At 51.2% G+C, this 21,856-nt stretch overlaps 8 protein-coding genes across 8 annotated transcripts; 3 read left to right on the top strand and 5 right to left on the bottom strand.

Moving 5' to 3' along the window:
* Nucleotides 1–60: 60 nt before the first annotated feature.
* Nucleotides 61–1,714, bottom strand: PPTG_14172 (hypothetical protein; the record flags this gene model as incomplete). Its single annotated transcript, XM_008911159.1, has 3 exons — nucleotides 61–88; nucleotides 144–1,470; nucleotides 1,567–1,714. 3 exons carry the CDS (start codon nucleotides 1,712–1,714, stop codon nucleotides 61–63), a joined length of 1,503 nt encoding a protein of 500 aa, XP_008909407.1.
* A 160-nt stretch (nucleotides 1,715–1,874) lies between these two features.
* On the bottom strand, nucleotides 1,875–5,045 carry PPTG_14171 (hypothetical protein; the record flags this gene model as incomplete). The annotated part of the gene is made up of 1 exon (XM_008911158.1): nucleotides 1,875–5,045. One exon carries the CDS (start codon nucleotides 5,043–5,045, stop codon nucleotides 1,875–1,877), a length of 3,171 nt encoding a protein of 1,056 aa, XP_008909406.1.
* Nucleotides 5,046–5,097: 52 nt separating this feature from the next.
* Nucleotides 5,098–7,579, bottom strand: PPTG_14170 (TKL protein kinase). The gene has a single exon (XM_008911157.1). The coding sequence runs from the start codon at nucleotides 7,506–7,508 to the stop codon at nucleotides 5,202–5,204; it is 2,307 nt and encodes a 768-aa protein (XP_008909405.1). The 5' UTR covers nucleotides 7,509–7,579; the 3' UTR covers nucleotides 5,098–5,201.
* An 833-nt stretch (nucleotides 7,580–8,412) lies between these two features.
* On the bottom strand, nucleotides 8,413–10,722 carry PPTG_14169 (TKL protein kinase). Its single transcript, XM_008911156.1, has one exon. The coding sequence runs from the start codon at nucleotides 10,582–10,584 to the stop codon at nucleotides 8,521–8,523; it is 2,064 nt and encodes a 687-aa protein (XP_008909404.1). The 5' UTR covers nucleotides 10,585–10,722; the 3' UTR covers nucleotides 8,413–8,520.
* A 167-nt stretch (nucleotides 10,723–10,889) lies between these two features.
* On the top strand, nucleotides 10,890–13,114 carry PPTG_14168 (hypothetical protein). Its single transcript, XM_008911155.1, has one exon. It carries the CDS (start codon nucleotides 10,898–10,900, stop codon nucleotides 12,986–12,988), a length of 2,091 nt encoding a protein of 696 aa, XP_008909403.1. The 5' UTR covers nucleotides 10,890–10,897; the 3' UTR covers nucleotides 12,989–13,114.
* Nucleotides 13,115–13,803: 689 nt separating this feature from the next.
* PPTG_14167 (hypothetical protein) lies at nucleotides 13,804–14,900 on the top strand. The gene is made up of 2 exons (XM_008911154.1): nucleotides 13,804–13,945; nucleotides 14,047–14,900. Exons 1-2 carry the CDS (start codon nucleotides 13,855–13,857, stop codon nucleotides 14,688–14,690), a joined length of 735 nt encoding a protein of 244 aa, XP_008909402.1. The 5' UTR covers nucleotides 13,804–13,854; the 3' UTR covers nucleotides 14,691–14,900.
* A 201-nt stretch (nucleotides 14,901–15,101) lies between these two features.
* PPTG_14166 (hypothetical protein) lies at nucleotides 15,102–16,565 on the top strand (the record flags this gene model as incomplete). Its single annotated transcript, XM_008911153.1, has 6 exons — nucleotides 15,102–15,117; nucleotides 15,204–15,698; nucleotides 15,768–15,868; nucleotides 15,933–16,173; nucleotides 16,242–16,270; nucleotides 16,347–16,565. The coding sequence occupies 6 exons, from the start codon at nucleotides 15,102–15,104 to the stop codon at nucleotides 16,563–16,565; spliced, it is 1,101 nt and encodes a 366-aa protein (XP_008909401.1).
* Nucleotides 16,566–19,920: 3,355 nt separating this feature from the next.
* PPTG_14165 (hypothetical protein) lies at nucleotides 19,921–21,699 on the bottom strand (the record flags this gene model as incomplete). The annotated part of the gene is made up of 3 exons (XM_008911152.1): nucleotides 19,921–20,912; nucleotides 21,006–21,113; nucleotides 21,174–21,699. 3 exons carry the CDS (start codon nucleotides 21,697–21,699, stop codon nucleotides 20,044–20,046), a joined length of 1,503 nt encoding a protein of 500 aa, XP_008909400.1. The 3' UTR covers nucleotides 19,921–20,043.
* Nucleotides 21,700–21,856: the final 157 nt, after the last annotated feature.

Here is a 21,856-nt window from a genome sequence, read left to right as displayed (position 1 = left end):
GAGTTCCTCGTGTTTGTGCAGTTGAATTTCCATTCTGTACCACTGCATCTGGAACACATGCTATTTTGCCAAGCGAGCAGATCCACTCCTTCGTATCCATGTCCTGAGGTGCGCAGAATTCGTCGTAATTGTCTTGTTCGTACCATGTATTCAAGGACCAGAAGCGCACAGCATCCAGAGCTTCTGCAGGCAACGAAGTCTTGTTAACAAACAGTACACGGTGTAGGTATTCGTCCGGAGTCCAAGGCAGCAACACATTGTCCAATCCGCAATGGCTAGCAGTGTTACCGCCACTTTTCTCGCAGTTGCAATGGTCCAAATTCAGTTCATTGAGCTCCGGGAATTGAATCGAGTTGGGGATTCGCTCGCCAACTACCCATGTCGAGTTCTTGGTCATCCACTCCTGTGCTGAAATACTACGCAACACAGCATTGTCGTCGTCTGTCCAGCACAAGAAGATCATTCCTAGTGCACGAACGAAAACTGCCAGTTGCAGCCAGTCTGGGTGTCCGTCCTGCTTCACAGCAGCAGCCGTAGCCAACATGTACTTAATGACCCAGCTCTTCTCCCTTTCCGAGTCTCCTGTGAGTTCCATCACGCACTTACACGCCTCTGGAATTGACATCCGCGCATGTTGCAAGTCTCCATACTTCGCAACTTGGCTGTTCACGAACGCGGTGGTCTGATATTTCCGCATAATCCTGGCAAAAAGCGGGTGCGAGTCGGTTTTGTTGCAGACCAACGACATGATTTCACCGCCATCCCATGGGACGGGATGATCAGTAACCTCCACACGCTTTTCCACTGGATCAATGCACAGATAACCCCCGTGGAAAGTGCGAAGTGCCACACCTCCAGTATTCTCTGCATGGTGTGGCACAACTTGGAACGTTTCCCATGTGGAATTCAAGCGTCGATCGGCCAAAATCGTGCCATCTTCTTCCACACACAGGAATTTGCCATGGACACTACGAAGAAAAACTTCGCCCATGGCACCGAGCAGCGTTTGCCACATGCACCCGTAACTTTTGGGGCAGACTTCGATGTCTCCGTCTTCTCCGGCCACCAGACACGTGCCGTCTTGTGTCTGCAGAGTCATCATGCAGAACCAAGTGCTTTCTTTTGGTCGAATTGGAAAGAAAGTGCTTTTCTGGAACACAGACACCATCGGCACTTTGCGAAGACTGTCGTTGCCGTTGTAAAGGAAAAGAACTTTTGCATCGGGCATTTCGGCAAAGCCCCAGCCTCGATAGAGGCCGACTAACTTTCCGTAGCGTTTGGAGTCCTCTTCGGCTTCCAAGTAGAGCGCTTTCACTTGTTTCTCCTCTAATGTGGCTAATGTGGCCAGATAGAGCACGCGGGCCAAGCCCAAGCCGCGGAACTCCTTGTTCACCACAACTGACTTGACATGAGCCGTGCCATTCTTCTCCAAAGTGAAGATGAGCTTGCCAATTGCACCGCGCTGAGTCGCTACAATATTTCACAAACAAGATTTGGTTAAAAGCTATTTTTTTCAGTGACAAATACAATTATTGTCAATGAAAAGAGACGCTTTTCTTGACGTACAGGCGAAGAGGACCCAGCGCAGCTCTTTGGTGCGCCGGTCGTCGGTGAACTGCAGACGGAAGCGCGCCGTAGGGGTGGGCAATGCCTCCGTGACTGGCACACTGGTGCCCAGCGGCGGCACCAACGCTGCCGTTTCTATCGTTTTCATATTTGCGTGGCAATTTGGGGAATGAATGAAAAAAAAATGTCCAATAATGAACACCAGTCACTTTCTTCAACCACTTTCACTGTGGCTCTTGGAAGATGGGATGAAGGCATCTTCAACGCCAAAATGTGGCTTGTGGCAAATGGAAAATGGCAATGTGGCTCTATTGTTTCAAGGAGGGGCTTCGCTGCAGCTTCCACATGGCCTTGCAGTCGCTTTCTCTTGCTGTTTGTACATTTCTCGCTGTGTCTTGCAGAGGAGTAGTGCTTGATCTGCGTTGCTGTGTGTCGTCTTCTCGAACTTGCCGCGGACTTGGATTCCCATTTGGAATTGGCATTTTTAACGGTGGGCGGGGAGACAACACTATTGGTGCAATGCTGGTGCTTGGCTGCGTGAAATATGCGTGTGAAGGACTTGCCAAGGATGCCAGTGTCCCATTTTTCGGTTGAAAAGATCCACTAAGACTTGGCCCAAATTGCGCCGCACGAGTTGGTGATAAGAGTGACGGTGACCCTAGTGGTGATGCTAAAGTTTTGTTCTGAGTAAATGCTGCCAACCCAGTCGAAGTCGATTTCAATGGACTCGTGCCATAAATTGGCGACCCACGACTTGATACTGTCGTTGTAGGTGAAATTGCCAGTCGACCAGGTTGGCGAGGCTTATTAATTGGAGCTAGTGGAGATGGAGAAAACAGTCGGGAGACCGCATTGTTGTGTCCTTGCTGTTGCTGTTGCTGCTTTTTGTCCTGAATTCGTCGAGCTAGTTTAGTTGCAGGTGCAGCCTCCAGAACTCGTGTTTGGGGATCTACATTGTCTCCATTCGGCTTCTTTGGTGTCGTGGAAATATTTGGGCGGATGATGGGCTGCCACGGTTTGTCCACGACAAAGTAGGTAGGATTGTTTTGCTGCTGTTGCTTTTCCACTGTTTCCAGATTCCAGCGATGGCGTTCGAGCAAAGAGTTGCGGATACTGTGCAGACTTGACAGCGGTAGTCGTCTCCACCCACGCTCAGAGAGTTCTAGCATTTGTACGCGGGTTGAGCACATGAAGACGGTTTTGGCAAAATCCGTGTTGGTAGTTGGTGAGGTTGGGCCGGTTGCCGTGACTGAAGCTAAAGTAGCTGCAACGTAGTGTTGAGCATTCGGTGGAGACGCCGGTCGTTTTGGAGAGGGGGGTGATGAAGGTGGAGCGTTGGTGCTTGGAGACGGAGAAGTAGCAGTGGAGGCGATTCCTCCGTTGACTGAGGTACTAGATATTAGCATACTCGCACTCGCAACTGCTACTCCGAAAAACTCTTGCGGGCCAATTGTTGCAACTCGAACAAGCACTTCTTTTGTTGTTGCAGACTCATTAGTTCCAGACGTCACCGTGATATCAGCGATAGGAACCATTCGACGCAGATAAACAACCACCTCGCCACTTTTCACAATGTATAGTGAACGCAAATGCACCGGTTCTTGAAGAAAAATGTGACGCGGCTCGTAGAATTGGTCCTGGAGATCGTGTGCCACTCGAATGCACTGGGCAAAATCACTATCACGAAGAAAACTCAGCGACGCAAGAAATTCAGCTCGTTGTACCATTGCGTGTTGAACGGATACACCAGGTAGCAGATCCATTAAAGCGTGCAAATGAGCTCGCTCGAGTACTAAAAGATCAGCTTCACACGCCGCCAGAGCGGAGGCTGATCGTTGCAGGCGAGTAACAAGTGACAACTCGCCGAACGAATCCCCAGCGGACAGTGTTGCGAGTACGTCATACTGTTTAACGGTTAATCCTGGCTGGAGCGTGTTGACATCCTCGTTCACGATGCTGATGTTACCTCTCAAGATGAGAAAAGCGCGACTCTCGATCTTCCCCTGTCTGAAGAGGAACTTGTCCTTTTGAACAGTGAGAAAATTTGCATAGCGACCGACCCCGCGAGCAAGTGCAAGTTTATCCACATGAGAAGGGCGATCGAATTTATCGACAAAGGCTGTAGACTCCAGTAAGCGAGCCACGAAGCTGATCTCAAAAGGAGAGCGGTCAGCTGGAAGCAACGATAGCACTCGCCGAGTTTCAGCTCGCGTAATACTGAGTGAAGACGTCGGCTGGTCCCAAGCCACTCGGTCGGATACGAAAGGGAATTCGTCGGCTAATGTGGGATCAGCATGCATTCGTCGTAATAGATCCAAGTACAGTGTTTTGCCTTCAAATTTTTGCATATAGGCCGCTTTGAACTTTTTCACAAAAGTTTCCAGATACCGAGATACCAACGGGTTTGCTAAGTGCAAATTGCGAGTTTTTACAACTAGAGCCCACTCTTCCATCAGCGACATGGCAAGAAGTGCTTCTGCGTCGGTATCAACCCCACCAACGCCAAGCAATTGTGACGCTCCAATATAAGTTTTTCGTGAAATTGCCACGCAAATAACACTTCCTGCAGCCACCACATGCGTTGCTCGAGGTCGACATAGAATTCCCATCTCACCAAATCCTTGATAAAGTGTTTTTCGACAGACAACCGACGTCCTTATGCCCGTTTCTTCTTGTTCCTGGACGTCTTGCAGCTCACCATTGCTAAGTAATGCGCTTTGTGGACGTCTAAACTCTCGCACTTGCTCATCCAGCACGACGTCAGCTTCACCCTCGGCTAGAATAAAATACCGATCGTCGTCTTTATCGCCTTGTTGAATTATCCTTGCTCCTTCCTCATAGTGCTCAACTGTACAATGATCCAGGAGAAATTGCCGTTGACGTGCTGAGAAGTGCTGAAATAATCGCTGCTTGGCCAACACTCCGTGCATTCGTAACAAGTGGCGATGCAACATTAATTCGTGCACGGGCGCTAATAACCTGGCAAAAGCTGCCTCTGGCAACATGAAACACGTCACAGCTCCACTTGCCACAGCATTGAGAACTCTCGCGACAAATCCTTGCAACAGTGATTCTTCGCCGAAATATTCGAGTTCCTCGTGTTTGTGCAGTTGAATTTCCATTTCAGCTTCAACTTGTGAACGTTTTCGCGTGCTCCTTCGAGTGAAGACAACGCCACCTGAGCTGTCCATGGGTATAAACCCCACTGGTCGGACGGTGCTCATAGCTCGAGATCTTCGTCGCTGAGTGATTAAAACTTTGCCTTCTTCGATAAACAGGACGTCACGTCCAGGTTGGCCTTGGCAATAAATGTACTCGCCATCAACAAAAGTCACGAGCTCCAGCGCTCGCAGCAACTGGCCTTCCGAACACAGACCCTGTTTCACAACATGCGCCAGAATCGGCACTCGACGGATCAGTCGAGCTTCGCGCACCGTGTCAAGCGTCGAGGACTCATTTTCATCGCTGGTTGTCTCCATAGCGTTGATAAAGTGGCAACAAAAATCAACCACAAGCTAATCATGACAAGTTTTCCGTTTCCCCAGCTATTGATGGAAATGCTCACTTTTTTTTTACAAGGTTTGTTTTGTTCTCATAAATTAATAGGTTTCCTATGCGAGTTGTTAAGACTCGCGCTATGGCTTTGTTAAAGTTGCGTCTTCGTCGATACTTCTAGGCGTTGGAGGTGGTGCGACACTATCTTCAATGTTTGCCACACTGATAGACGACGCTGATGATATAATGCTGCCATCGACATCGACCACCGTGGCCATTGGTTGTTGCAGGAGTTGTGGTGCAATGGTAGAGCGAAGCTCGAAGGCGACCTCCATTGCCGTTGGACGAGCTGCCGGGTCCAAGCTCAAACACCGCTGTGCTAAATCGCGAATTGCTGGTGGACAATCGTCACGGAAGTTGGGCAACAATTTGCCTTCGGACACAAGATGGACGATCTGCATACTGCGCATTTTGGCGTGGCGACTAAACCCGTAAGGTAGAGCACATGTATCAATCTCCGACAATACCACACCAAACGAGAAAAGATCGCTCTTCTCGTCGTAGCGCTTGCCTTCCAAGACTTCCGGTGCACTCCACAAAATAGTCCCGATACCGTTCGTCATCGTGTCCTCCACGGATCGTTCACGACTCAGTCCGAAATCACTCAACTTGGCGCGTAATCGTCGATCCAGCAACACATTCTTAGACTTCAAGTCACGATGAATCACGACAGGAACCAGCGAGTGTAAGTACACGAGCGCTTCAACGATATCACTGCTCAACGTGAGCTTCTCTCTGCTCCAGCTCAGCTCCTTTTGGGCAACCGGGTTGGCCAATAGACTCTCAAGATCACCACGTGCCATATACTCTGTCACAGCACAGAGATGCAGAAGCGATTGCCATGCCACACCACAGAAAGCCACGATACGCGGATGTGCTAATAACGAGGCCATCCTAATCTCCTCTGCAAATTGCTCCAAGGCCTCGGGATCTTCACGTTTCGCAGGCAACAAGCACTTCATCGCCACATACCGAGCCTCATACTGTCCCAACCAGACCTCACCGCTGCCTCCTTTAGCCAGCAGTCTTAAGAAATGTAGCTGTGCGAAAGAAATACGTTTGGTCACAATGGCCGGGTCCGACACAAAGGCGCGCAGGATAGAGCTCTTTCGACACAGCTGGTCGTTGGATAGCGTGATCTCGGCGCGCGTCGTGGCGACAAGTGCTGAAGTACCGTGAATGCCTGGCGAGCGTCGACTGCGTGGTCGAGCTCCGAAGAAAACCTCCATAGGAGTGAGTCGCTCCTCATCTGTCGCTCCAGCCACAGCCAGCGATGGAGCCAGTGGTCCTCCGAGAAGATGCGAGGTGGGAGACCAGCAGCCGTCATCATAAGATCCCTCCAGTATCACTCGGTCGTATGCGTCCTGTAGCCAAGCACGAGAGCGACTGAGCCACCACACGGAGGCCCCTAGTCCGATACAAACCAACATCGCCACAGACAGCAGTACAATGGCTGTAGTTGAGAAGGTCCCGGGTGACGGGGTGGACCGTAGCTCCAGCCACGCGTTCATAGCTGCTCCATGTGACGCTGGACACAGATCCACCTCGGTAAAGCCGCTACCATTTGCTGTAAAGCTGACACTCCCGCTGCTGCTGGTGATGACCACATCTTCTGCTACGCCTCGACATGGCAGAATGAAGTTTGTGTGTGGCTGACACGACTCTGTTCCTGTAAAACTGGTCTCTGATAAGTGCACAGCGAAGAGCGCTTCACTGGGCTCTGTGTCTACTGGAGTGTGTCGTCTTAACACTGGCTCAGGTACAGTGTTGCTGCGTCCATCCTCGGCCCAGAAGACCCCTGTAAACTGATTCTGTCCGTCCATATCTGACGCGTGCACTGCGCACCTGGTGAGCGGGATCACGCTCTCCACGGGGCAGTTCGTCGGCAAGAAATGACCTATAATTCCGCAGTCCTGTACGTCGCAGTTGCTGCTGTTTCCTGTAGATTGGAGCGTTCTAACCTCTGCCAAGCCTGGTAATAAATCCCCCATTCCTTGGCTGCATGAAGTGTAGATCTGTACGAGTTTGACGTCGTCCGCTTCGTTCGAGGACGAGGACGAGCTTACAGGCGACGCGAACACGAAGCCTGAGTCCCACAGTAGTGCGCGCTGCATGAGTCCTGACAGTTCGCTCCATGTGAGGGAGTAGCTGGATAATCTGGCGGCTACAGCGCTCGGTAGCGCGCTGGAACTGAGCGAGAGCTTGGTCGCGGAACTGCCTGAAGTCTCCAAATCGTACAGCCGCCCCACGAGGTCCCCCGCGGCCTGGCAGTCCCCCCAGAGAAGCAAAACACACACGAGACACAGCGCCGTGCACACGGGCACGCGTCGGCGCCGCCGATAGCGCGACAACAGGAAGAAGGCGCCGCGCCGCCGCACCGGAACCATGCGATTCTGGGAGAGGAAGTGGCCAATGTCTCCGCGACGTGAGTGGCAGAGTTCCTGTTTTAGAGTGACGGCGGCCGGCTTTCTTGGTGTAGCCGGGCCGATATCACGTGTACACCCTTGAAAATAAGGCTGTCGAAGGGTTTTTTTGTCTCGTAATCGACCCTCGAGTACTAAGGCGCCAGCTTGCGATATGGATGGAGTTGTCGTTCCTGTTTTCCAACTAATGTCAATGAGGTTGGTCTGGTTTTCGAAGCCGTACTCGTGCACTTGTTAGTTTCTGAGACTCTTATTTTCAGGGTATTTGAATTGCATGTGGGACTCGTCATTTTACGCCGCATTCGCAATAGAATTGTTGCTTCGAAGACGCAGTCGAAGACACAGTACGTGTATCGGATCTTTACGATGCCCGACTGCATTTAAAGTTAGAGACGATCTCATCCGAAACTTGCGGCTCCAGTGATTGCTAGTCGATGCATTTTGGATTCGGAATCCAATTCCACCACCGGCTTGGAAGAGAGGTGCACGATGTCGGTTTTACTTGACTTGAATATGGAGGATGGGGAGATCTTGCTCCCTCTTTGTCTTTCGGGTATAAACGGGTAGGCTGTCGTCCTGGGTTCTATGGCGAAAGTTAATCACCTTGGCTATCGCTTCTTGGTAAGCCTGTCGTGCAAAACGAACGTGAAGTGCTACGTGTATTCAATACGCTCTTCAACTCCACAGAACGATTTAAGCTAAAGCTGTGGCGAATGTTCCAAACATAATCGTTGAAGTGTTGCCTCGGACCGCGACGACTTGGCAGACGCGGCGATTTGGCGTTTGTGCAAAAGTTTGGGTCGTTCTGATTGCCTGTTGAAGCCGACTTGGCGAACAGCTGCATCGATAAACTCTCCGTTCAAGCACTTGGCTTCATCATTAATGCCTTTCAGATACTAGTACACCATTGGATGCAACTTAAATCAAAAGATACTTTTGTGCGGTACGATCGCTTCATCACTAGGAAAACGAATGGCTACGCGCTCTTGGCGGCGTCAAACTTCATGGTACGAGCAATGTTGCGAAGCGTGAAAACAATCTCCAGGGCGTTGGGCCGCTGGTTGGGCTCAAAGGAGGCGCAGGCTGCAGTGAGCTGCTGCAGCGAAATGGGGCAGTCGTCGCGCAGCTGGGGTGAGACTTCGCCCGACGTGGCCAGGTGCATGAGTTGCATCGTGGTCAGACGGCGCTCGCTCACCTCAGTATTGAGCGTGAAGGGCGGCAAGCACGTGTCCAGTTCGGACAGCACAATGGCGTACGAATACACGTCGGCTTTTTCACTGTAAGCCTCGCCGCGCAGGATCTCGGGCGCTGTCCAGAGCAAAGTACCCACACCGTTAGTCATCGTATCGTCAGACGAGCGCTCGCGACTGAGCCCAAAGTCGCTGAGTTTGGCACGTAGTCGATTGTCAAGCAGCACATTCAGCGACTTGAGGTCGCGGTGGATGATAATCGGTTGCCTGCCGTGAAGATAAGCCAGAGCCTCGGCGATATCCGTAGCGATTCCCAATTTCTCTTTGCCCCACGTGAGTTCGTCTCCCCTCTTGGAGTTGAGTAGCACGGATAAATCTCCTTGCTCCATGAACTCAGAGACGATGCACAAGTCACACACGCGATTCCAGGACAGACCCACAAACCGAACAATGTTAGGGTGCTCGAGAGAGGACGCGAGTCGTACTTCGTTGGAGAACAGCATGACATGGCTCTCATCGTGACGTTTCTCGGGCAAAAGCTGCTTGATAGCCACGACTTGCGAGCCGCAGGTGCCACGCCAAACTTCGCCGTTAGCCCCGCGTGCAATTAATCTGTCAAAGGTGAGGCTGTCGTACGCAATGCGCCTTGATGCGATCTTCGCGTCGGCGCAAAAGGTTGTCAATTCTATCGACCGCCGTCGTCGAGACTCACTCAAGGAGTTTCGATAACTGTAGAGCATATTTCGTGTACCGTTTGTTCGGCGCTTTGAGCGCATTGTCGTCGCGCTCTCGAAGATTGTGGGAGACGACTCGACAATCCTCGCGTCTCTCTTCATGCGGTTGACGTGCACTACGAACAGCGCTCCTACGGCTGCTGCCAGCAGGATGAAAAGCACCACAAGGATAACGGATTCCCCTGAAATACCCGTGGAGACATCGTTGGAGAGGGACGATGCAGGAGTTGTGGAGTTATCAGATGCCATCAATTCGCCCGATATTTCGCTATCAAGCCATAGATCAACGAACCCACCGCGTTTCGGAAGACACCAAGGGTTTTCAGGTGACTCGTGGAGGTCGTAGAACTGTATGCACGGCGCGACGAAGAAGGGATCGCTTGGACAGCTCTCGATCGTGGCCGGGAACAGTTCAATTTGGTTTATTGTGAAGAGGACGTCAGCCTCGATTGTGTAGTTACCGGTAGAATCGGAGCCCACAACTTCTTCAATGCCATCCGACCCGGCGCTGTCGTTTAGCTTGTGCTTGTAGAGTCGAACATCCGGGACGCTCGATAAACTCCCATCTTCGGACCAAAGCGAGCTCGACTGTGCATCGACAATATCCGTTGCATTCTTCTCGCTTGCGTGGATGCCGCACTGAGCTGCCTTCCACACGGTCGAGCGTGAACATGTCGACTCTGCAAAGTACAGCATTGTCGACTCGCACGTCCCCAGCGGGCAATCCTTGCCCCGGAACGCCTCAAACGTCGTCAAGATGACCGACATGTCCTCATCGCACGGCACGTAGACTTGAACAAGTCGACCTTCACTTGTCATCACGAGACCTGCATCCCACAGCAGCGCTCGTTGGAGGTACCCCGATAACGCGTCCCACCGCACCGATTTCTCCGAAAGCCGTTGAAATAGCGAGTCCGGAACATTCGTCAATACAACTTGAGGCGCGGCAGTGTCTCCGTTGCCTCTACTCGCTGAGTTCTGAAGCTGAAGTTGATGCAGCTGCGCAGGGACATCAATGGTAGCGTCCACTCGGAACTGCGTCGACAGCAGCAGCAGTGCGCAAGAGATCGCAGCCCCTGAAGCTTTCCGCCGACGGTGGAGATGTGGGTTCCGCATCCGCTGCAGCGAGCGAGTATTCTTCTGAGCTCAAGTGAGCTGTATGCTGCAGCATTTTCCGCGCACAAACATCCCTGAACGCTCCGAACAACACGAAGAAGCGAGAAGAGGACAGTTGATGCGTCTCTTCGTCGTAACGGTCCATTTCTAGGACTACACACGTATTATCAGATACCAAAAGTTTGATGTAGGTCAAAACTGATTCTATATTCTTAGGATCAAAACTACAAATCATCCTTATCCGGACGGAATTTATCCGGATGAATATGACTGGCGTAGGGCTTGCCCCCTTCATCATTCTGTTTGTATCACCATGGCGCCCACGACGTTCGAGCAGAAGCTGGCGCACCTGAAGCGCGAGGCGGAGCACTACGCCGACTACCTGAGCGACGAGGAGGTCGAGGATGAGGTGACGACCAAGGCTCATGAAGAGGAAGACTTCTGCAACGACTACAGCATGGCTGTTGTGGTTGGCGGCCTTCCCGTTGTGGACGAGGCCAAGCACGGCAAGCTGTTGAACGTCGTCAAGAAGATCTTCGGCCAGGTGGGCACCGTGGTGGACATCCACATGCCGTTCGGCGCCAACGGTAAGACCACGGGCTTCGCGTTCGTCGAGTACGAGCAGGAGGCGCACGCCAACGACGCTGTGCGTACCATTAACAACTTTGCTCTGGACAAGCGCCACACGATGCTGGTGAACAAGTACGAGGACATTGAGCGCTACCAGAAGACGCCCACGGAGTTCGTTCCCCCCAAGGTGGAGAAGTTCGTTGAGCCTAAGAACCTCAAGACGTGGCTCATGGACCCTGCGCGTCGTGACATGTTCGTGCTGCGTCACGGCTCGGAGACGGAGATCTTCTGGAGCGACAAGGGCGAGCTGGAGCTCGACTACGCCGGTGACCGTGAGAAGAAGAACGGCAAGCAATGGTGCTCGCAGTACGTTCTGTGGTCTCCTCAGGGCACGTACCTGGCCACGTTCCACCCGCAGGGTATCGCTCTCTGGGGCGGTGACAAGTACGAGAAGGTGGGTCGCTTCGCCCACAAGAACGTCAAGTTGGCCGTGTTCTCGCCCAACGAGAACTACCTCATCACACTGAGCGAGACGGAGCAGGAGTCGGCTATCATCATCTGGGACGTCAAGACCAGCAAGATGCTGCGCGCCTTCCCTGCCGGCAAGCCCACGGGCGCCAAGGGCGAAGTGGTGCAGGGTCTCATGACTCCGTTCAAGTGGAGTGCGGACGACAAGTACGTGGCTCGTCGTGGCAAGGACGTCATCAGTATCTACGAGTTGCCGTCCATGAAGCTGCTGGAGAAGAAGTCGCTGCGTGCTGAGGGCGTCCACGACTTCTTCTGGTCACCTACCGACCCGATCTTGGCTTACTGGGCCCCCGAGGGCAACAATGTGCCTGCTCGTGTGTCGCTAGTGGAGCTGCCGTCGCGCCGCGAAGTGCGTCAGAAGAACCTGTTCAATGTGAGCGACTGCAAGCTGCACTGGCACCCGAACGGCACGTTCCTGTGCGTGAAGGTGACGCGCCACTCCAAGTCGAAGAAGACCATGTACACCAACTTCGAGCTCTTCCGAGTGCAGGAGCAACTGGTGCCTGTGGAGATGCTGGAGGTCAAGGAGAACATCGTGGCGTTCGCGTGGGAGCCCAAGGGCACACGCTTCGCCACTGTCCACGGCGAGGGCCAGCAGCGTCTGAACGTGTCGTTCTATGATATGGACGGCGGTAACAAGGCCGCGAAGGAGGTGACACTGCTGTACACACTCAAGGACAAGGCCTGCAGCCACTTGTACTGGTCGCCACTGGGCAACAACATCGTGCTGGCTGGTCTGGGCGAGATCAACGGCCAGTTGGAGTTCTGGGACGCCACGGAGCAGCAGAGTATCACCGTGCAGGAGCACTTTAAGTGCACTCACGTCGAGTGGGACCCGTCTGGACGTGTGGTGGCCACGGCTGTGTGCCAGCCGCTGGACAACTCGTACTACAAGTTCACGATGGACAATGGCTACACTTTGTGGACGTTCCAGGGCAAGCAGCTTCTCGAGGAGAAGAAGGACGCGTTCTACCAGTTCCTGTGGCGTCCGCGTCCGCGCACGCTGCTGTCGGACAAGGAGTACAACAACGTGGTCAAGAACCTCAAGAAGTTCGAGAAGCGCTTCGACCAGATGGATCGGCTTAAGGAGCGCGAGCGTCTGGCCGCTGAGAAGGCGGAGCGCAACCGCAAGGAGCAGGAGTTCCAGGAGCTGCTGCAGAAGCGTCTGGCGACGGCTGCCGCGCGCCGTGCCGAGTACATCGCGCTGCTGGACGGCTACGACAGTGAGGACGAGAGCGAGTACATTGTGCAGAGCCACACGTACGACGACGTGCTGGAGGTCAAGGAGGAAGTCATGCGCAAGTAGAAGCGACTGTAGCCACCTCCTTACGAGATGGATATTTAACGGAGCAGAGAATACAGCGACACATGCCTCGTTGTTGGTGGATGTTGGTGCGGATACTTCTGCTTGGTTTGAAAAGGTTTTCAACAATCTTGTCGTACTTAGTGGTGGGTTATGGATTTTGCTCGAAGCAGCACGCACGCATGCCGCGTTGATTCCTTCGCTCGTGGTGAGAAGTAGTTTGGTCAGTGAGAACTCGACCGAACTACATCAAGGACAACGCGCTGGAGACGAAGCTAGGTTCATCGCGTGCGGATTTGTGGGGATCGTCCCACGACAGTCTGAAGTTCAGACTCGGAAAACAGTTCAAAACAAGAGTGCAATCTGTACACAGATATTGTGTGACTGTAGTGGTTGAAGCTGGTGTGGTACCAATACCGTAGACGCGTGCTCTACAGCCTGTAAGGGGGCTGGGCTGCCCACAGACCAGCGATCAAGTTTTGTGTCAGCCACCATCGGCGAGGGCGAGATCGCCCTCATTATCAGCACAGCTGCAGGCAGTGCAGCAGCGCTTGCCTTTGCTCACACAGCTCAGATGACTCTTGTTCGGAGCCGGAGCAGTGCTAGGGGCACAGCCAAAGGCACTGGTAGTTCTCGTCGAAAAGTCTTTGCCGAACTGCACCCCTACCCCTTATTAGGAAATATATGGGATACTCTAAGGACTTAGTTAGCTCAAAAGGTCCGACGCTTCTGCGCCCTTTCGCTCCGGGGTCACTTGGTTTCACTATGACGCCTCTGCCAACGACTTGCGGGGTCTTTTCGTTTGCGTTCCTCGCGTCAAAACACAAAATACCAGACAACTGCAACGACCTTTTCCTTATCTACACTGAATGGGAGTCAGTCGCGTCGTCAGCACCGCCGTCCGCGAAGAGCCCGCGTCGCCGACGCAGGCCGTTGAACAGCAACTCGCCCCCGCCCCTCGTACGTTTGTCTCTTACGACGCCGTTGCGCTCGCTGGCGTTCTTTCCGTCAGTTCCAGTCCGTGTTCTATTTGTTTCTAACCATTTTTACTTCCACCACAGTGATTATTCTGGATTGGGATGACACTCTGCTGCCCAACACGCATCTGGCCAAGCTGGGCTTCTCCTCCGAAGACGAGGCTTTCGAAGTCCCCGAGGACTGCGTTCCTGTACTCGAAGAGCTCGCCAAGGAGGTGGAAAATTTCATCAACGCCTGCCTCAAGGTCGGCACGTGCTGTATCGTCACCAACGGCTTGACCGGTTGGGTCGAGCGCTCCTGCCAGCGCTTCCTACCCAACGTCGTGCCGTTACTGGAGCAGATGACCATTATTTCGGCTCGCTCCAACTTCGAGAGCGTGTACCCCGACCGTCCCATTGAGTGGAAGATCGCCGTGTACCGTGACCTACTCGCGAAGCGTGGCTTTATGCCAGAACCGCCCGTGGAGACCCACGGCGTGTATGTCCAGCGACAGGAGCGGCAGCCGCAACAGGTGATCGCTCTTGGCGACTCGCAGGTGGACCGCTGTGCCATCCAGTACGTGGCCCGACGCACGCCCAACACACAGCTAAAGTCCATTAAGTTGCTGGACAACCCGAGCATGACGCAGCTACAGAAGCAACTGAACCTGCTCGGCGTCTTCCTCGTGCAACTCAGCGGCCACGACGAGGCGCTCGACTTGGAACTGTCCAATGAGATGCTGCAGTGAGCGGCAGCAAAGACTCCAGCGTGCAGGCATGACAGCCATCAAGCTAGCCTGCTCCGTTCTCCATATCTATATATCTATAGGGCCCACAAAAGCAGTTGATAGTGAGGAACCGACGCCAACCGCAGTACGTAAGTAGAAGTGTAGTAGTCCACTCGTTTCTTTGCAATCTAGAAAGCAACAACGTAAAATACATTGCAATATTTATCCATGCGTGTGTGTGTATGTGTGTACTTGCGTGGGATCATTTCTTGTCGTTGCCAACATTCTACTTCATGTACTACATGTACTCGTTGCCGCCCTACCACCCTACCGGCGGTAGGCTATCTTTAGCGACATAAGTACGTCGTCCGTTTGAGAGCGTCTGCAATATGTAATACACGTGTGTAAAGCAGCGAATCAATAGCTGAGCTCATGGGCCACAGAGCAGGTGCGTGTGCCTAGAGCCGAGCTCCGAGAGATCAGCACGATGGGGAGGTTGTGGATCTAAGAGAGTCGTGCTGCTCGTGCTTGAAGCTGCCAGGGGTAGACGACCGTCGGAGGAGGTGTTGTTACCGGTGCTCCAGAGTTCAGCATGCAGCAATCAGCTCGAAGTTGACGCCAAGCGCGAGTGGGACGATCACCACCGCCGATATCGTCGACGAAGGCACCGCGAGAAGTTTGAGCCATTGCCGCAGTTAGCGTACGTTTATTTGCCGCCGGTGTTCCCGCGATACGAGTATCACTACGAGACTCGGCATCGTCATGGCAAAACGAAGATGTACGGTAGACAGCACCGCCGACGAGACTACGATACCATTGAGAGTGACGAGGACAGTAGCAATTACAACTCTAGCGATGTAGACGATGATATTCCACTCCCACTGAAGCCGACTATGCGGAGCCAGCGCATGCGCTCGCTCGCTACGATGTCGAAGCTGCAGCACACCGCCGCCTCCACGATCCAGGTTCTCGATGCATTAAGTGCTCATCTTGCTGCGCTGCATTGCTTTGCTCATTTCTTCACTTCATGTGCGTAGCGAGAATATCGCTTCTACCGACAGCGACGGATTACTCACAATCGGCTGCACCAACGCCTAGCGAAGCAAGCACAGGACTTCCTGGACGTTTTTCTGCTTCGGGAGATGATCAGCCTCGTGCCTGTTTGCTTGCTCGAGGTCCTACGCGAGACCTGTTCGGCGGTAAGAAAAATGATAGAGCGCGTTATGAGCATTTATTGGGCTGATTTGCTTGCGGTTCTCACAGGAGGCGGCGATAACCAAGCGCAGAGAAGACTTTGCTTCCTCATTGGCGGGGAACGTCCTCGTGTCGCTTATCGACGAGAGTATCCGCGATGTCTTCCACGACGTGCTTCAGGCATTGGTTAAGTCATATCTAGCGCAGAAGATTGATCTCTCTCGAGCAGCGATTCCGACGGCTGTCGCTGTAGCCACGGATATATTCGACGACTGGATCAAGGAGCTCGTAGCAGACTTGCTACCTGAAGGTAAGCCGTTGCTTTGAGTCCTGCTGTTGAATCACTTTGTTCACCTATTTGGACCGCCGTTTGTACAGTCCTAGTCGAGTTAGCGTCCGAATACACTGTACGACAGCAGCATGAAGCTCTTCAAGAAACACTACTCCAAAGCTAACTCCAGTCGGTGGCAAAAGATGCAGTAGGAAAACCCTTTTGAACTCGTATTTCAAGTTTTTTTGTTCTTGAAAGGCAATAACACTACATCTCTGGGTGCAACCGGCAGCAGTGCAATGGTATCTACTGCTCCAGGATCAACCGCCGGTAAATTGGCCATGGTGTCCATGTTCTCGGACCTGGATTTGGCACTGGACACCAGTGGTGCAGTCGTCTCAAATGCCAACGGAGGCCGCGCTGTCGCCTAGGACCTACTGGCCTCCGAAACGCTGAGAAACAGGCGAAAGCTGAACTCGCGGCTTCACATGCGCTGAAAAAGCAACAGCAGAAGCAACAACAGATGCAGAAGAAAGCGCAACACGTGACCGCGTTTGGCCAGACCATTGAGCTTTTCGACAAAGAGATGGACGAACGCGATTCATTCATTTGCCGCAACTCTAAGCGACGACATAAGGGCAGCAAAAAAAAACGAGGAGGAACTCCTACACCTGCCGTCGTCAGCACCACGAGAAATACAAACGAGTCTAGCTTTTTGTTTTTGCCATTTACAAATTTTGCCTTGCTTTCTGTAACATGGACATTTCATTCTGGTAACATCGGTTTTTCCAAATCGGCAACAAGTTTCGAACTTGAATCTGACTTCACATGTCAGGATGGAAGGATACTTATCAGTGAAGGAGATGGAGCCACCTTGTTCATTACGCAAAAAGCTTGAGATTGGGGACTTCCACATTCATGGGTGGGGCCCCCCAAGTTCCGATCGAAAAAGCTAACAACACCGGAGCATATTCGTTCACTACAAGGTTGAACACGTTGTCCCGTCACAGATCCTATGACGAATAAGTCGTCTTGATACACTTTGAACCAATGCAGTTTACGTAGCACAAGGAACTCGACACCATTTTTTTCCTCCATTTTCAACAAACCGAACGATTTCAGAGCATCGGCTTGGTAGAATAATTTCCCGTCCTCCCAATGATAACCTGCAAGCTTTGGCATCTTATTGCGTACACCGAGGGTAGTGTCAACAAACACAGCATGGTGCCGAGAAAATATTCCAAGTATTACCTTGCCCAAACTTCCAGCGCACATACGTGACTGCACGTACAATTCGCACACACATGAGGAACCCAACGAGGGTTGAAACGATCGCTCCATGTCCAACTAAACCCCATGCGTAGTAGGATACAGCACGTGCAATCGAGCCTGTACGCTGTAAATCCGATTGATTCAGCGATGTGAGAACATAAGACTGTCCTAGTGCACTAAGAAGCTCTCCGAGTAATGATGACTCGTAGCTGAAGATCAGGCGCTTGATGAATAGACGGTGGTTTTCGGAAATACATCCCGTGTTTTCCACAAACTCGAACAAGAGGAGTAATATTCCAGACAAGTTGTACCCGAGTGAGACGTATTGGATCCAAGTGAAAGATCCATCGGTTGCGGCGAGCAAGAACAAGTCGCTCATGAGCCCTTCCAACAAGAAATATAATAACAGCACGCGATGATAATTTGATGCGCCATGCGCTGAGAGACGCAGACTCTCGTGGACGAAGATCGTCGCTGATTTCCGACCCAATTTTACTTCCATGCGGTCACATTTGTCACCATAGCGTTTGCAGGAGATGTAGCTGCGACGGATAATGAGACCGCGAAAAACAATCCAAATGGCTCCAACGATGCTGTAGTAAAACGACCACCGGTACATATGACTACCAGGGTCCGTTGCTAGGGCTACCCCATTGATATCATAAGTACCGAGTCCAGCAACATGCATGTACGCTGTATGATCCCTGGTGCAGTAGGTGCCAACGAGTTCGTCGTAGAATGAATAATAGCCGATGCTTCCGTGATAGAGGAATAAATCAACGGAAACACTGCTGTTGATACAGCTCGCTGGTGATGAGATGAATGATTCCACGTTTGACGTTCCTATTAAATAATTACCGTGACTGTTGTATTGTGGGACGACGAAATGGCACAGCTGTCCATGGTCAAGTTTGTGATAGTGCGAAACTTCGACATTCCACCACACATGACTAATGTGAAATCCCTTCATTGGACACTTCTCCATCAAATCGTCTGCTATTGGTTGTCGTCCTGGTGGCACCAGCAAGGTCTCCGTGATCTTGTGTGGTGTTGCAAATTTCAAGTAACTACGAATTTGCAGGGTGAACGGAAACAAGCCAATGAACCACCATGCCAGCAACAACTTCCTCTGAGATGTCATAATACTGGTATTTTGCGTCGGCCGTGTCATTTGACCTGGCGGTCCTTGTGGTAAGGAGAGCACCCTTCCCAGCTTCATGGTCGCCACAGCATGCTTGGGAGGGGAAAGCTATACTATCATGAAACTGAAAGTCGAGCTATTTGTAGTGTTGTCTGAGCACGACTAAAACATTAGTAAAACTAAGGCAAAAATGTTTGTGCAAAGCGAGAATGAAAGAGCTAAAATGTCTTGGATGAGTAAAGTAAAAGTGGAAAACCCTTGACACGTTCTGTTTCAATTATGAGCGTGACTAAGATCGTTCGGTAGTTTAGTCCATGACGGAGATAGTCACAGATGTCTCCGCTACACCACCCATTCATTTCGGGACACTTTAGGCTTTCGGGTGCAGTTTGTCCCAGTACTTCTTGTACTGTTTCCATGGGATCTTTAGTCAGCTGGTCCATCGACTTTGTCTGGAGCTTTCCTTTGATGCCCCACTGGGTAAATGCCAGCTCTGGGTTAATTTTTCTTCTGTCGCTAACCGGTTGAACACCGCCTTGCTTTGTGCTTTGATCGACTTGTAAAATTTCTCAAGCGCCGCAATTTCTTCGTCTATTCACTCGGGCACGAAGAGATAGTGAGGACTTGGACCTGGTAAGCCTCGTAGCTGCGGCGGCAGCATCGCCCGTCAAATCTGAGACCACCTTGTCGAGTTTGGCCCTTTGTTCACCCTCCGATTTTTTCACTGTCGATTGATTCGTGGGACCTCAGCATTCGATTCATATTGCTGGCAACGGTATCGATCGACTGCACGTGCTGAGATTGCAACTCAGAAATGAAGTTTCCACCCGTAGCTGGCGACTGAGCGTTAGAGTTTGCAAGAAGGGTGATTGCAGCGGCTAGCACGATGCGATATAGATGCATGATCTTCCGTAACCGAACAGAGGGCAAGTGACGGTGATGCTGGCTCTTGGACGACAAAATGCAGAATAACACTGAGAGCATCGTAGCTATACTCTAGGAATCATCGATGAATACGCTTCGTACTTGCGGGCGACGTATCAGTCACAACGACTGCTGTATTAATACATGTAGATGTCGTAGATGGATTTTATGGATAACGAATCTATGCACACCTTGTATTTATCAACAGTACGTAAAGTGCATGTGTCATGCAATACAATGTAAGGATACAGTTGGTGACGAGCGTCACAAACAAAGTAAACTCAGTCCTTTTTCCCTGAGTGCTGGCGTTTAGAAGTTCGATACTAATCCGATCACCAACGTCTAACAATTCAAGGTTTTTGGTCTGGTTAACAATTAACCGGAAAAGTGCAGAAAAAATATTTTGCCGTTCGACAAATTGCAGGAAATGATGCTGAGGTTTAATACTGGCGCCACCACTGGTGGTGAGTGTACTGTGTGTACTACGTACGAAATACTGGCGCATTTTTTTTCTACGAAAAATCGATGAGATCGATGCTTGATGCTGCCACTACAGCTATATACGTGAATACTTAAGGTGCTGGGAATATATGTAGCGGAGCTGGTCGAAGTATACTTCGACTCCTGCCATGAATCATAGCAAGGCGTTGTCTCCCTGTTTCAGCGATAGAACCACCTAAACTTCGGTCGAAAAATCCCACCACGCCCAAACATGGTCGTTCGGTACACGGCTCCACACGCTGCCCTGACACAGCTCCAATTACTGCCAATTCATGTCTCGGTACATGAAACCAACAAAGCTTGCGTAAAGCTAGAAATTCAGCACCATCTTCCTCCATTCTAAGAATTCCAAACGCTTTGAGTGCATCACGTTTATAGCAGAGTTCTCCCTCCATCCATTCGTAGCCTCTCAACATCATCATTTTGCTGAGCATTCCCAGCGTCGTATCAACGCTACACGGCGCTATAAAAACATTCCAGTCTACGCCATATCGCCAGCGCGTGTAAGTGATCGCCCTAACGATTCGTACGGACATAATGAATCCAATAAGGGGAAGCACAATTACACCGTGGCCCACTAAACCCCACACATAGTAGGAAACAGCGCGTGCTGTAGACCCCGAATCTTTCAGATCCGAATGACTAAGAGATGTGAGGAAATGGGACTGGCCAATCGCACTTAGAAGTTCCCCAAACAAAGAAGATTCGTAGCTAAACAACAAGCGTTTAATACAGAGTCGAGTACGCTCATTTAACCATCCCATGTTCTCGATCATCTCAAACAGCAGCAGCACCAAGCCAGATAAGTTGTAGCCGAATGAAATGTACTGAAGCCAGGCAAACATTTCATCAGTTGCCACGAGTAAGAACAAGTCGCTCATAATCCCTTCAACCAAGAGGTACAGCAACACAACACGGTGATAATTCGCTGCACCGTGAGCTGAAAGACGCATAGTTTCATATACAAACACTGTAGCTGTATTGAGATCAAGATTTTCACCCAATTCATCACATTTACGCCCAAAACGCTTACAAGAAACGTAACTTCGTCGAAATACGATTGCTCGATACAGGATCCACACTGTCCCCACCGTAGCAAACCAATACGACATTCTATATCCATGACTGCCGCCATCTCGTGCTAATAAAGAACCATTAATATCGAATGTACCAAGTCCAGCAATACGTCCGTAAATCGTACGATCAGTTGTACAGTAGGTTCCTGTGATCTCTTCGTAAAAGGAATAAAAACCAATGGTACCATGGTAGAAATACATTTCAGCAACAAAACTGTTGTTGATACAGCTGGTTGGAGCCTGGGAAGAAGCTTTAGACTTCTCAGTCCCAACCACGTAGTTTCCATGGCAATTATACTGTGGAGAAACGATATGACAGAGTCGCCCTTGTTGTGTGTCGTAGTAGTGTGTAGTTTCAAAATTCCACCAGACTTGGGCCATCTGAAGTCCCAATGCAGGACATAACTCAGTCATATTAACTGTCTTTTGATCAACATCGGGCGGTACTACGAGACTCGTGGTCACTTTGTGCGGTGTCACGAACTTCAGGAAACTTCGAGTTTGAAGAATCAAAGGCGCCAGACCCAGCACAAACCACATCACTAACAGTTTTCGCTCCGCAGTCGCGAATTCATCGTTCCTCCTGATCGCTTGGTTCGTCAAATGACGTGAAGGTCCTTCGTTCACACAATGCACCAGCGCTTGCTTCATCGACAAGTATAGTAGTCGAGTTGCAGGTAATATACATGGAAGAGGTCGGATATTTTTGTTTGGAAACTTTTAACTATTACAACATAAAAATAAACCATATTTATTGTGTCAAAGTACAACAAAGTATATTGGTTTGATGAGATTGTGCAATACCTCA

The sequence above is a fragment of the Phytophthora parasitica genome (assembly GCF_000247585.1).
Source record: "Phytophthora parasitica INRA-310 unplaced genomic scaffold supercont2.40, whole genome shotgun sequence".
Classification (NCBI taxonomy): Eukaryota; Oomycota; class Peronosporomycetes; order Peronosporales; family Peronosporaceae; genus Phytophthora; species Phytophthora nicotianae.
This window is presented reverse-complemented; position numbering and strand designations above follow the sequence as displayed.

Bases quoted from the DNA above. Each gene is read 5' to 3' on its own strand.
- PPTG_14170 (XM_008911157.1), bottom strand. From the start codon at position 7,508: ATGGTTCCGGTGCGGCGGCGCGGCGCCTTCTTCCTGTTGTCGCGCTAT.
- PPTG_14169 (XM_008911156.1), bottom strand. From the start codon at position 10,584: ATGCGGAACCCACATCTCCACCGTCGGCGGAAAGCTTCAGGGGCTGCG.
- PPTG_14168 (XM_008911155.1), top strand. From the start codon at position 10,898: ATGGCGCCCACGACGTTCGAGCAGAAGCTGGCGCACCTGAAGCGCGAG.
- PPTG_14167 (XM_008911154.1), top strand. From the start codon at position 13,855: ATGGGAGTCAGTCGCGTCGTCAGCACCGCCGTCCGCGAAGAGCCCGCG. The intron at 13,946-14,046 runs GTACGTTTGTCT...CTTCCACCACAG, and splicing joins GCAACTCGCCCCCGCCCCTC to TGATTATTCTGGATTGGGAT.